Source organism: Dipodomys spectabilis, unplaced genomic scaffold (assembly GCF_019054845.1).
Source record: "Dipodomys spectabilis isolate Male_0828 unplaced genomic scaffold, ASM1905484v1 ptg000002l, whole genome shotgun sequence".
Lineage (NCBI taxonomy): Eukaryota > Metazoa > Chordata > Mammalia > Rodentia > Heteromyidae > Dipodomys > Dipodomys spectabilis.
The window spans coordinates 20,190,408-20,204,770 of NW_024870679.1; the positions used below are offsets into that span (position 1 = coordinate 20,190,408).

Consider the following 14,363-nt stretch of genomic DNA (forward strand, 5'->3'; position numbering starts at 1 on the left):
CAACACAAATTTCATCTATCCAAAGAGTGTTTTACTTTGTTAGTTTTATAGCAGAATAGTATTTGCTCTCAATAAATCTGAGCGATATAAATGTTTTAGATATTATATAACATGACGTTTAACACTGAGTGTATATGAGATAACATTTGACAGAGATTGTCCAAAACTTATATACTCCTGAGGGTTCTTAGGGCAAATATTTCTTTACTTATCACCTATGTGTGTGTGTGTGTGTGTGTGTGTGTGTGTGTGTGTGTGTATGTATACATATGTAAAGCATATACTTTTTAGTTCATATAGTTACCAAGTGATTTCAAACCTCTTATACCAGTTGTTAAAAAAAAAAACCTTTAAAAATTCATGGATATATATTCTTGTCATTAAGTATTTTAGGGATTAATGATAGCCATAGTTTTTGAAATGTTGCTCATACAGCTTTAATCTTAATAACTGCATCTACACTTACATTTGACTAAAATAATATCTGAAGGATATATGTGAATTAAATGGGTAAGATAAAATGTATGCCAAAAATAAAGATAAAGTTAAAAAATTTCATTTGCACATAATATCACATAGAATAAAAGAACCTCAAGGCACAGAATCAGAGTATGTAACAAAACAGAGAAAATTATCATGACTACTTTAATTATTCATCATTCTTAATTTAAATTTATGAATGTTTCATGTTTACTGGATAAAATCACGATAGCTATTATGATAGACTTTTAAACTTTTAATATATAGGTATAATATATCTTCTCTGACCTTCTTTGACCTGAATGTGGATAATCAAGTACTACTGGACTCGATTTGACATATGTTTATATTTGCTTTTAATTGTATGCATTGTTTCCATGTATTTCTTCTCTGTAGTTTATATTTAATAAACATATATCCATATAGAAAATGTGTTTAGCACATTTGGATGTTCAACTTTTGCCACTGAAATTCAAATCTTTTAAATTATTTAATGGTACTGAACAAATTCTTATATGTTTGAATTTTTTATTTTTGGAAAAAACAAACCACACTTAAATTGTATCAACTGAATTCATGAATACAGCTGTGAAATTAATTCTCTTTGGGTGTGGTCTCTGTAGGGCCCCATAGGGGACCAAGGAGAGCGAGGAGACCCTGGAGCAGAGGGATATAAGGTAATTACTACTGCTACTTCTAAATTTCAAGGATTCTCTATAGCTGGTCTCAGTTTCAAATGGATATATGCATCACTGAGATAATAATATCATATGTCTTTGATTTTTCATTTTTTATCTTCAAATAGTTGTATAAAGGAATTTCAGTTTATAATTTCAGTATATAATGCATCTTTATCAATGTCACCCTTCCTGCCCTCTCACTCTCTTTCACCTCAATCCTACTAATCTTTTGAAGTTTCTTAGTTCCATTTTCATGTATGCACATTGAGTATTATGAGCAATATATTAAATGTGTTCAACATTTCTACTTTCTAGTTTCTGATCCTTTTTTCTCAAATCATCGTTGTTTCTTCCCACTGCTACTTTTTTCCTCTTCATACAGATCTCAGCAGGAATTTTGTCTGACCTATCTAAACTAGAACTGTAGCTATCCTTTCTGTTATTTAACCTGATTTATTTCATGGTATTCTGTGTTATTATCCTTTCAATTTTTCTTTGCTTATATTTCTTCCTTTATAAAATGTGAGATATATAAGAAGAATCATGTTTCTATTTTTTCATTAGCATATCCCAGTCTCTTGAACATAAATTTCCTGGTGCATATTAGAAATTTTTTAAGTTGTCAGAGAGGTAGATAAATGTTATAAAAAAACATTGTGATCCAAATAAATTCTTAATCACTTTTATTTTTAGCAAAATTTTACAAGATTAACTTTATCAATTAATATTAGACTTTGTTTAGAACTTATTTGAAATCATATTTTTAACTCATGTTGGTGTTGTGGATATTTTATATTCTTGCCTCCTATCTCTTCTCTCTTTGTGTAAAATAAGAGTTGCTAAACAAAATAGCCATCTGGTAACACTTTCTCTATAGTTCCTGTGTTATTTTTCTTATTCACAGTATGCTCTGCTTGCAATCAGCATTATATAATTTATACATGCATAAATAATATCTGTCCTTTTTTGTATGTGTGCCAGTCCTAGGGCTTAAACTCAAAGCTGGTCCTGGGGTTCTGTCTCTGTCTCTCTCTGTCTCTGTTTCTGCCTCTCTCTCACGCTCACTCTCAGCTAGTGCTCTGCCTCTTGAAACACACCTCCACTTCCAGCTTTTTGCTGGTTAACTGGAGATAATAAAATCACAGTTTTCTGCCCTGGCTGGCTTTGAACCACGATCCTCAGATCTCAGCCTCTTGAGCAGCTAGGATTACAGGCATGTGCTACCAGCACTCAGCATATCTGTCCTTTATAATTTAGTTCAAACTCTCCTTTCTTCTAACTCACTCTCACTCACAGAAAATTTTCCTATCTGTCCTGTACTGGAGTCCTACATTATTATTATTATTATTAATCATTATTATTATATATCACTCAACACAAGTATTTTATCATATTCCACTAATATTTTTGCTAGTTTTTTTTCAATGTTCAGGTGCCTTTGCTCCCCTATTGGAATATGAGTTCTTGCTTTTCTATATAGTATCTAGTTCTGAGCCCCTTTGCCTAATTTATAATAATGAATGGACGGGCTAATTAGTCCAGTTCATGTCTCTCTCTCAAAGAAAATGTTTTATGATTATTTATGAAACAGATTAGCCAGTTGAATATACAAACTGATAGCCAATTGTCATTCTTAAACTGATTTTCTCAAGTTATTTTTATCTGAATTATTTTAATAACTTTCTCACTTGATTCCCTGACGAAGCCATAGCCCTTTTAAATCTGTCCTCCATGTAGCGTGTTCTGCCACATGAATCTCTAGTTCTGCTGCTATCTCCTTTGCTGGAATGCTGTTGATGTACTGTTGGAACACTCATCTTCCAAGATTAGCATATCATCACATTCCTTACAAAATCTTTTCCAGGATCCCCTTGCATCCAGTTCATCCCCTCTCATATTATTGGGCAACATCCACCACTTCCCACAAAACTCTTTTACATTATTTTTACAACATTTAGTTATAACACTTTACATTATTACCATTACTTACATACGGCCATCATCAGATTTTATTTGAATACACCTAAATAATTATATGGTTTTCCTTTGATAAGATTTGTGTTTAGGCTTCATGAAGCCAAAGGGAAACAATTACTTATTCTATAGTCGTTCTGAAAAGGTCTCTATATGTCTACAAATAAGAGTAGCAGCAAAGCCATAATTGACCAGGATAATTTTGAGTTTTGTTCATGTACCCATTTTTACTTGATTTTGTAACTCCAACTTTTCACCAGCCAATTCTCTCCCAAATCCTCAGTAAATGACTCACAAAGAATCATGTTGGCTTTACCATGCCCCCTCTTGATTGTCCTGATTTATTATATACTGACTCTGTTCATGCTTTCTTGCTTAGGGTCAGAGTAGTAATGGCTTTCTCTTGGTGTGCCTATGACTATCTAGAAAGCTTTCCAAAGTAGCCTTTCTCTTTGACATTGTTGACATCTTTATACAAGATTTTATATCTAAAGAAGCTGAAGCTTAAAAACCATCAATAATTACTTCATAATATGCAAAGAAGGCTTTGTTTTCCTATTTGCAAAGTCTCCTCCTAGCCACCACCCCCACACACACACCCCAAAAAAAGAGTTGATGAGCCTTTCTATAAGAAATTTGAGTAAAGAAGACAGAAGAGAAGGGGATAAAAGATTTCATGCAGAGATCTTCCAACCTAATTTCCCCCTGGGTCGTTACTAGTTTCTGTTTATTCATTTGAGCAGGAAAATGTTTTAAGTTAGCATTTCATCATAGGGGAAAAAAATAGAGTGATAACAGATTGCTGGTTGTCATAATCATTTGATATTTCTTGATATTACATGCTGTAATTGTTCCCAGTTTTCAAACCAGTAAATCTACTATCTAAACAGCTGTGAATTTAGTTTACCAAAGTATACTTCCACAGAGGCATGGGTTGAAAAACAGAAACTCTTTTCCTTTAGTTGTTAGCTTTACAGTCAGCCCTCTGTAACTAAACAATAATTCATCCAGGAACAGATTGAAATTTGTCTTTAAAACTTACATCAGTCTGGGACTCTGTGGCTCACGCCTGTAATCCTAGCTACTCAGTAGGCTGAGATTTGAGGATTGTGGTTTGAAGCCAACCCAGGGAACCAGGGGAAGAAATTCCATGAAACAGCCTCCAACAATCACAGAAAGCTGGAAGTGAAGGTGTGGTTCAGGTGGTAAAGTGCTAGCCTTGAGCAAAAAGGCTCAGGGACAGCACTCAGGCCAAATTCAAGTCCCCATACCAGCACACACATTAAAAAAAAGAAGAAGAAGACTGCCTATTATCTGTACTGAGTGTATAATTTTTATAGTTATAACTTTTGTAATTTTATAATCCTGGGAACAGTATAGTATGATGACTACCTACACAGAATTTATACTGTATTTGGAATTATGATTTCCCTAGACATGATTTAAAGTAGACACAAGCACATATACACAATACATAGGTTATATGCAAAACTATGTCATGTAAAGGACTTGAGCATCCTTAGATTGGGGGACCTAAAACCAATATCACAAAGATATCTCAAAATGATAATATTACTCTTATAAAACTGCTTTGATAAATTACAAGAAATGGGTAACAATGACAGAAATATACTTTTCCAGTTCTAGAGATCTGAAATCAGAGGGTACACTGGATTAGTCTCCCTCTAGAAGTTCTAGAAAGAATCTTTCTTTGCCTCTTATAAGATTCCTATGGCAGCATCACTCCAATGTCTGCCTCTGTCTTTACCTAGCCTTCTTCAATCTGTTTCTACCTGCCTTCCTTATCTCCACTATGAGGACACCTGTTAGTGAATTTAGGACCTACAGGATAACACAGGGTGATCTTGATATCTTTAACTTAATAACATCTATAAAGTCTCCATAAAGGTTTACAAAGATCACATTAACAGGTTTTAAGGATTAGGACATAGCCATATCTTTTGGGAGGCCACCTTCATTAGGAAGGTCAACATGCAACCCATGACATTTACAAAAGGAAAAGGCAAAATAAAACTCATTATTTGTCCACCATAATAGCATGTACTCATCATAATAACCAGAAGATATTATCTTTCTATCCCGTTTCCAATCTCTATCACATTAGATAATAGTAGCCTATGCTCTAAATTACATGTATCCCCTACTCCAATAATATACTCTTTTGTTTCCTTAGGGCCATGTGGGTGTACCAGGCCTAAGAGGTACCGCTGGACAACAAGGGCCCCCAGTATGTTTTGAAAGCATTCTTTGTAATTCTGATAACTTAGGAAATTAACACTAACCTAACTTATTTAATCTTGGCTTTATATATGATTTGTCGTGGTTTCTATTTAAAGGGTGAACCAGGAGACAAAGGTGAACAAGGATTAAAAGGAGAGAGGGGATCTGAAGTAAGTTGGATTGTTTAAAATGATAAGACATTTTTTGTTGGCTTAAGAAAGCAGAGGCAAAAGTTTTTTTGTTTATCATTCAAACCATCATTAATTCCTTCAAAAATAAAGAGTACACTCACATATGGTGTTTGCTAATAATTTCACTAAAACGTAATTTTTGAATGATTCATATGTTTTGACTATTATCCAAATAGCCTTGTGGAAATTGCCTAAAATTGTTCCAAATTAGAAGTCTCCTTTAAAAGTTTCAAACAGAAGTACCAGCATTATATAGTGAAAAAAAAACTATCAAGCAAAGCTAGTTTGTTGTAGAAGGTGTTAAAAATAAACATTACTTAGCAATACTTGTTCCAGCACAGTAATGAAGACTTCATTATCAATCGCAAAGGTATAGGGCACTCTTACAATGGTCTTTTACAACAGAGGAGAGAGATTGAACTCAACTCTGAAGACGGAACTAGCAAGTGGAAATTTATAGCTAAGAAGCAGAGTGGGACTTAGTGAATGGAAAATTTCTAAAATGAAATGGCTAAAGGAACAGCAGATTCCTAATAAATAGATCTGATTGCCTTTTCTCACTGAAAAAAAAAATCAAGTTTTAGCAAGGAACTGTAGTCAGTTTACCAAAATTCCTCTCCAACCCTTTTCTCCCAATATCTGATCATTCTGGTGTAATCAGTCAGGATCCTCCACCTTCCCAGTGATTTCTGATCACTGAATTTTATAAGGAAGGGAATTTGTGGGCCTACAAAACAATCATTGTCTCATTTTTCAGATGAAGAAATTTCAATCCCAGAGAGATGACTAGTCCTCTGAGATCACAAAACTAACAACAGAGCTAATACTAGAAGCTTTATTTCCTGAATCCCATCATTACACAGAAGCATTGCTTTGAATATTTTTGCAAATTAAGTAAAATGTGATTCATTACTTAACCAGCCGGGTTAACTATGGACAACTATAGACAAGATGTGAAAGCAAGTCATGACCAGTACCTTTTTAAAAGCTTTCTGTAAGACGAATGTAAGTGAACCTTCTTATACTGGTTTTCAAAGACTTAAGATTCAAACCATAACTTATTTTCCTCACAAACAAAAGCCAGATATTAGTAAGCAGAAGTTTCTTAGAAAGAGAGAGAGTAAGATAGAGAGACATATAGAGTTACAGAAGTAGAGATAGAAGAGAGGGGGAGAGAAAGGAAGGAGGGGAAGTAAAAGGGAGAGACTGAGAATAAACTTTTAATAAAGCTAAATATGTTTATTTTATCAAGAAAGTTAAAACTAGCAGAGTATTGTGATAACTATCTCTGATCTTTTAAACAAAAACAACAAAAATAACAATATTTACTTTAAAACAACAAGGGTTTGGCACATTAAAATGAAATCATTTTTAAAAAATTAAATTATTTTTTCTAGAAATCTATGTACATCCTCAGTGAATACAACATTTTCTGAATGATTCTTATTTCATATAGACCACTCAATGTATTTTCAGTGTCAGCCAGGCAAAACAGAAAGTACATTTGTATATGCACTCTAAAGACTACACACACAAAATTCATTTGCCTTTCCTATTATGAAAACAGAAAGTCTGTTCATTGATTTATGAAGTACTTATATTTAAATGAAACATAACTAAATTAAATCTGGAAGTGGCATCAAATAGTATTTTTATTATATTTGAATTTGAAGAGTAACTGTTTTTCCTTCTTATGCTACCAATTCAGTCATCTACTAGCACCTTATATAACAACATATTTTCTTAATTTTGGTGCAATCTGTAATTTCCTATTGAACAGACCACCTCTGTGTAAGAGTAGTATTTAGTAATATTTAGCTTTTAGTTTACTTATAAAACTAACCAGTAATTCCAGCTTTGAGATTTTTTTAATGCAAAAATTCAAAAAGGTACTGTCTTAGTTCAGGTTGTTATAACTAAGCACCATAAATGAGGTAGCTTAGAAACAACAGAAAGTTATTTCTAAGAGTTCTGGAGTCTGCCATGCAAGGTCAAGGTGCCAGCATGATCAGGTTCTGGTGAGAATCTACCTCCACAGTCCAGAGAGCCAATTTTCACTTCATCCATAGCTAGCTCTAAAATCCTTCAGGATGGTCTGAACCTCAAGATCTCATCACTCCCCAAAGCCCAACTCTCACTAACAACACAAGGCATTACCATTATAGAATCTGGATGTCGATACATGAATTTTAGTAAAGACAAAAATATTTCATTGATAACTGTTTGTGGATGGAATCAACGTTCTATATATTAGTGATCTATGCATTTAGCCCTACTTCAAAACACTTTATGATTACAGTATAGCTTGAACAAAGCCACCCCTTCCATCATGATCCACCAAGACTTTAAATGAGTGATTTTTAAGGCAAGTAGTTTTCAAAGTTGGTGACAGAACACTTGATTTACCTATCTCCTCATCCCCAAATATTTGGAAAGGTATTTTGGGGGTTTTTTGAAGACAAGATAGCCTTAAATTCATAATTTCTGGCCTCAGCCTTCCCAGTTCTGAGATTAGAGACAAACACAACTGTCTAAGATGTTGGATTGTATCTCATACAGAAAATATTCTTTTTCTTTGTAACAACATGTACTATTTCTTCTAAAATGTTGAAGGTTATTGTCAGACAGTGCAACCTCTGAAGTTATTTGTGTGTGTGTTTGTGTGTTGTTAAACTGAATTGTAGGCACCTACTGTCTTCAAATTTTAATAGTTTATCATCTCAGGTAGAACTATTTTTGATAAGTTTTAATGATTTCTGGGAAATCTGGTATCTGGTAATGACAATATGATTCTTTTTCTTTTTTTCTTTTTCTTTTTTTTTAATTGTGAAAATACTGTACAGAAGGGTTACAATTACATGGGCAAGATAATGAGTACATTTCTTATCAAGCAGTGTAGCCTCCTCCTTTGTTTCCCCTTCCCATCCTTTCCCATCCTCCCCCTCCCTCCCCCACTCCGCCTCCCCCCCCACCAAAGTTGTAAAGTTCGTTTTCGACATAACAACTTGTACATCTCATTGTTGCAATGGGTCCACCTGTATCCCTAGTTAAACGATTTGTTTTTTTCCCTTCCCCTCCACAAATTATACTGACATCAAATACAGTGAAAGCAGGGGTTATACCGTGGGAGAGGGACATACAAAGCAACAAAGAAATAATCTTATAAATGTGTTAGAAACAATCACATGAAAGAAAAAACATTTGAATACATATTTTAGGGTTCATTTCCCTAACATCAACTTATCTGACCTTTTCTGCTTGACTCAGACATATACTAGTTACTGCAAATAAGGGAAACCATGAGACCATGATTCTTTTTCTTATTTGGAGCTCACTTTTCCATATTTTTTTCTTAAAATTATCTTAGGATATCATGAGAACAATGGCAGAATCTAAAACTATCCTGTCAGATCAGTTATTGCTGAATCAATTATGATTTAAAACGTCTCATATATGGAAAAACAAAATTTCCATGGGAAATTAATGTCTGTTCCTTGATTTGCAAGAATGTTCTTTATGCTTCCAGAGAAGCACATATTAAATTATGGGTTCCTGACAGGAACCTAAGTACTCAATTTAGCCACTGTCAAAGAGAGACAAAGGAGGCAGTCGCTGGTGGCTCATGCCTGAAATCCCAGCTACTCAGGAGGTTGATTTTTTTAGGATCATAGTTCAAAGCTAGCCCAGGCAGAAAAAGTCTGTGAGACTCTTATCTCCAAAAAACTACTCGAAAAAGCTGAAAGTGGCACTGTGGCTCAAGTGATAGAGTGCTAGCCTTGAGCACAAAGAGGCTTAGGGACAGCGATCAGGCCCTGAGGTCAAGCCTAGGACTGGGGGGGTAGGAGGGAAAGAGAGAGAGAGAGAGAGAGAGAGAAAGAGAGAGAGGCCCTCCCTGGAAGTGGCCACACTTTCTAAATAATTCTCCTCTACAAGTAAGATACAAGATTTTAAATTGTGAGGCACAGGTAGTTCATACCTGTAGCTACTCCAGAGGCAGAGATGGAGAAGATTGTGGTTCAAAACCAGCCCAGGGAAAAAGTTCTTGAGACCTCATCTCAAACAATAAAGGCTGAATGAAAAATCAAACACCTTTCATCCCAGGAGGATTGTGGCCCAGGGCTAGAGACGCAGCTCAAGTGGCAGAATCCCTGCTTAACAAGAACAAGGACCTCTATTAAAAACCTTGTATTGCAACAACAGCCACCTCTATAACAATTATATATACCCATATATATATATATATATATATATATATATATGCGCATAGATACATCTATATGTGTGTATATGTATCATATATATAATATTGCTTATTTTATCATGCAGGTGTCAGTATTTTTTTTCTGTGACTTTAGCTGAACTAAAAGGTAAATTTATTTCAGTTTATTTACAACCATGCTTTCCATTTTTAGGGCCCTAAAGGGAAAAAAGGAGCTTCTGGTCCTTCTGGGAAAGCTGGCATTCCTGTAAGTAACAGGCTTCTTTTATCTTTCATGATTTCCTAAACAGAATTGACAACTTCAGCAAGCAGGATAGTTTGGGGCCAAGTATGTCATGTTGGATAAATTAAATCATATTGAAAAAAATTTAAATCTATGCTGGAACACAGAGGGAACAAAATATGACCACTAACTCAAAACCAAACTTGTTTAAATCTGAGTGCCTGCAGCTGAAGGCTAAAATTTTCCTGTGTTATGGAGCTCTCCCTGAGGACTCCTGTTCACCTCTCATACTGAGCCACTGGAAAACAGGGAACTTGGAATCATGACTGGCTGAATGGTAACAGAGGTCAAGATCTTCACAGATAATTAAAAAGACATGAGCTATACTTAATTGGAGGATTCAGCCTCTCATTCTCCTAGCAAACAGAACAGAAAATCTTTGAAACAGTGATTGTAGAACAAAAGTTAATTTTGCCATAATATGTTTTCTCCTCTAGCCAGTCAGATATGTGTTCATTAGCTTGTTAGTAGATATCATGCTGTTGTCCCCTTGCCAGAATTAAGATGCCTGCTTTGGGTGGCCTGTCCTGGCTCCAAAAAAAGTGAAGAAAAATGAAGATAGATTGCAGATACATTCAGATCAGAGATCCTACAGATGAAACCCAGTTGTCCAAGAACAGAAACAAATGTTCAGACTATTCTTCAATTATGTAATTGCCGAATTCAAAGCATACCAAAAAGAACTACAAGAATTTGTTGTTTTGGAGAAAAAAATAAAGCATGCTACAGGTTTTAGAGATAGTGAATGACAGCCTTTATCCTAAGCTGACAGGTACATATAGCATCTCTTGACAGCTGGTTATAAAGATGGGTTGGCACTATGAGAAGAACCAGAGAATATTACTGAGGCATGAAAGATTAGATAACTTGGCACTTTTGTTGGGGTAACAAACCCCAAGACCTAAGAAAATGTTCTACAACTATCCCTATTCCCCTAGTCCCTCTTTAAGGAAATTTGTTTTTTGTTTATAGGTAGACAGGGTTTCACTCTGTAGCCAAGGCTGACCTTGAAATTGAAAATCTCCCTTCTCAGTCTCCTACTGAGATTATAGGTACACATTCAGCCTTTAGGGAACTTTTAAGGATGATTATCAGTTAGAATAAAATAGTAAATCATTAAGAACTTGAAGAAACCAGTGGTTTCTGTGACAGGGTATAGAAATAGAAGCTCCTTTGTCTTATCTCCAGTTAATAGTAAAGTACTGGGTATTTAAACATCTTACCAAAATGTCTCTATAATCCAAGCAACTTTTAATTTTCAAGGGACTCCCCGGCCTTCCTGGGCCAAAAGGCATGCAAGGATACCACGGAACGGAGGGCACCTCAGGAAATCCTGGAAAAACTGGGCTACCAGGAAAACAGGGACTTCCTGTGAGTAGTTGGCTATCCTCTTCATTTCTTGTGTGTAAATGTCTCTTTACTAGACCCTATTTTTCAGTCTTTCTTAGCCTTGGCATTGGCTTACATTAAGTCAATTATTTCTCTAATAGTTATTTTGCAATAATATTTATGATGCACAAAAATGTCAATAGGTATATTCTCTTTAATATGTTAGATACACTAACCCAGAGTATCAATTCTTGCATATAAAAGTTAGGTTTTTTTTTTAATGAACTGTAAGGAAGCTCCATTTTTAGGGACTGTAACCATTTGGCTGTGTTTTGAGTTCATCACAGGTCTTAAGCCACCTCTGGAACATTTAGGTCTTGGCAGTAACTCAAGGCAGGTTCTGCCAACACTAGTTTCCCTTTGCTTTTACAGACCCAATATTTTTAAGAACTGTATGAATATTTTTTCCTCTGTTTATCTTAGGGTAACACAATGATATAGACCTTCTCTTACTTTCATGTAAATTTCTACCTTATTTATTCGAACAGAAAATTAGAAACAGTACTTTTGTCTTCATTTAGCTATTTGCTTTTTCTGCCTTCTCCATTGTCAACTATATGCAGGTATTTTTGTTATAAAATGCAACATTTTTATTTAAAACATTCAAGAATTAGCTACATACTTTGAAGAACCCAGTGAAATATACATTTTTATATTTCCAGAACTTGGATATGCTTGTTTGATGGTTTCTCTGCTTAAAACTATAAATCATTTCTAGTTGTTTATTAAGTCTATACCTAAATTCAAATCCATATTAATGTTCTTCTTTCACTATCTTTAGATTCTCATTTGTTTAAAAAAAAGAAAAAAATCTATGAAACTACTAACCAATTTATTTCAGAAATAATTATCTAGTCAGATTATATGGGAAAAGATGGACTTTTTGAGGAGTTTGCTAATACTTCTTGTGAGTAAAATAACCACCTTTTTTCTTTATTTCTTATGTGTATATGTCTCCTTACTAGACCATATTGGAAAAGTATCTCTAAGTATCTTAGAGTATCAGATTAAGGCTTAGATAATTTTAATGTATATTTTTATTGTAAAGATACTGCACAGAGGAGTTACAGTTACATAAGCAAGGTAATGAGTCCATTTCCTATCGAGCATTGTTACCCCCTCCTTTGTTTTTCCCCTACTATCCCTTTCCTCCCCACCTTCCAACTCTTTTCTCCACCCCCCCCCTCCAAAGTTGTAAAGTTCATTTTCAACATACTGTCTTGTACATCTCTTACAATGGGTCATCCTGTATCTTATTTCAGCATTTTGTTATTTCCCTTTCTCTCCCCAAATGAGAAAAATGTATATAAAGGATGCAGGACACTAGAATAAAATACAGTCATAACAGGGGTTAGATAATTTTGATGGCAGGCTGAAGTGTTTTTTTTTTTATTAACGTAGGTATTTTATGAACCTTATCATGCATACTTTGCTAAATCTGAGATTCAGCTCTTAAGGAAGCTATGCACTGGGCTTTCATCTTGTTTTCATCCTAGAAAATCTTGGAATTTCTTTTTTTCCCAGTGCTCAAATTCCTAGAATATGATTATAGGCTCCTTTGAAGAAAGTTGAGAAAAGAGTCATTATTTACACTTCAGCAAATTTCATCTTCAAATAGAACCTCCTTCCCTTCAATGGAGCTAGTTTGGAAAGTAAGACACCATGAATTAACACAGAAAGATTAATTTATATTTTTATAAGACCTAGAAGTTTTCCACCTAAATACTAATACATTCTGCTTCTTTATGTTATATTGATTCCTAGAAGTAATAAGTTAAATGTTCACTGAACTATCACAACAGATCTGTGCAGGTCAATACATTCTGATCCACTTCATCACTTCAGATTTTCTCTGGTGGCAAAACTCTATCTTGGATTTAGGCACTCCAAGATTCCTTTTTAATTTAGACACACTAATTCTAATGACATTTCTGAACACCTTGGTAAAGAATAGTCTTTGAGCACTTCCAGTTAGAGTTACTGATAAGATTGCATAGAATAGTATCTCTAGATTTGTTGTTTCTAAACAATATACTGGTAACTTTATAGCACTTTAACTTCATTATATAGAGACCAAAACCAAAACTGGATTTCAAATTGCCCATCTGCCAGACTACTAATGGTGTTCTAGATGTTTGAATAAGGGCTGGCTCCAAAAGCAAGGCAGATCAAGAGTTCTCAGTCTTTTCCCTGTCTACTCAAACCTCTGGGCTCTTTTCTTGACTTAAAGTTTGACATTACATTTTAGTACTGACATTAAAACTAAAGCGAATTGTATTCCCTAGGCAAGTACTCTACTACTTGATCCATATCTCTCAACCATTTTTGTTTTAGTTGGTTCTCAGATAGGGTCTCTCACTTTTTGCTTTGTTTTGCCTAAACTGGCCTCTAATTGATATCTTCCTTAACTTCCCTTGTAGCTGGGATTATAGGTGTGATCAATGGTACTGGGCTTGACTTTTTTTTTAACTGCTGCTCCTATCTTAACAGAAGACCTTGAAGATCCTAAAGACGTCTTAGGATACAGACAACTATATCTACCATCTCAATTCAAGAAACTATCTCATTCTTACTCCTCAGGAAAACCACTGGCCAGCAACTAGAGAGTACGGGAGCTTGCCACATGATACAACAGGGTGGAGAAGGGAGGAGATTTGTTCCCCAAAGACAGATCAGTCATATCCAAGAAACCAGTTTAAGCATTCTTATTTATGAGTCTTTGTAGCAGTCCATCCCAGTTTTAGCAAAATCCATCTGATACGCCAAATAGCCCATTTTTATATGGTGCTAGAACTAAGAATGATTTACACACACACACACACACACACACACACACACACACACTGATCCTGGGTCTTAAATTCAGGGTCTGGGCACTCTCCCAGAGGTTTTTTTTGTGTTTTTTT

General features: G+C 34.8%; 1 protein-coding gene across 1 annotated transcript in view; it reads left to right on the top strand.

Moving 5' to 3' along the window:
* Col24a1 (collagen type XXIV alpha 1 chain) overlaps positions 1 to 14,363 on the top strand; it is a 305,980-nt gene that overhangs the window by 233,938 nt on the left and 57,679 nt on the right. The window contains exons 43-47 of the mRNA XM_042685239.1: positions 1,104 to 1,157; positions 5,329 to 5,382; positions 5,492 to 5,545; positions 9,979 to 10,032; positions 11,332 to 11,439. Of these exons, the coding sequence (XP_042541173.1) occupies positions 1,104 to 1,157; positions 5,329 to 5,382; positions 5,492 to 5,545; positions 9,979 to 10,032; positions 11,332 to 11,439 (324 nt within the window). The remainder of the gene's footprint in view (positions 1 to 1,103; positions 1,158 to 5,328; positions 5,383 to 5,491; positions 5,546 to 9,978; positions 10,033 to 11,331; positions 11,440 to 14,363) is intronic.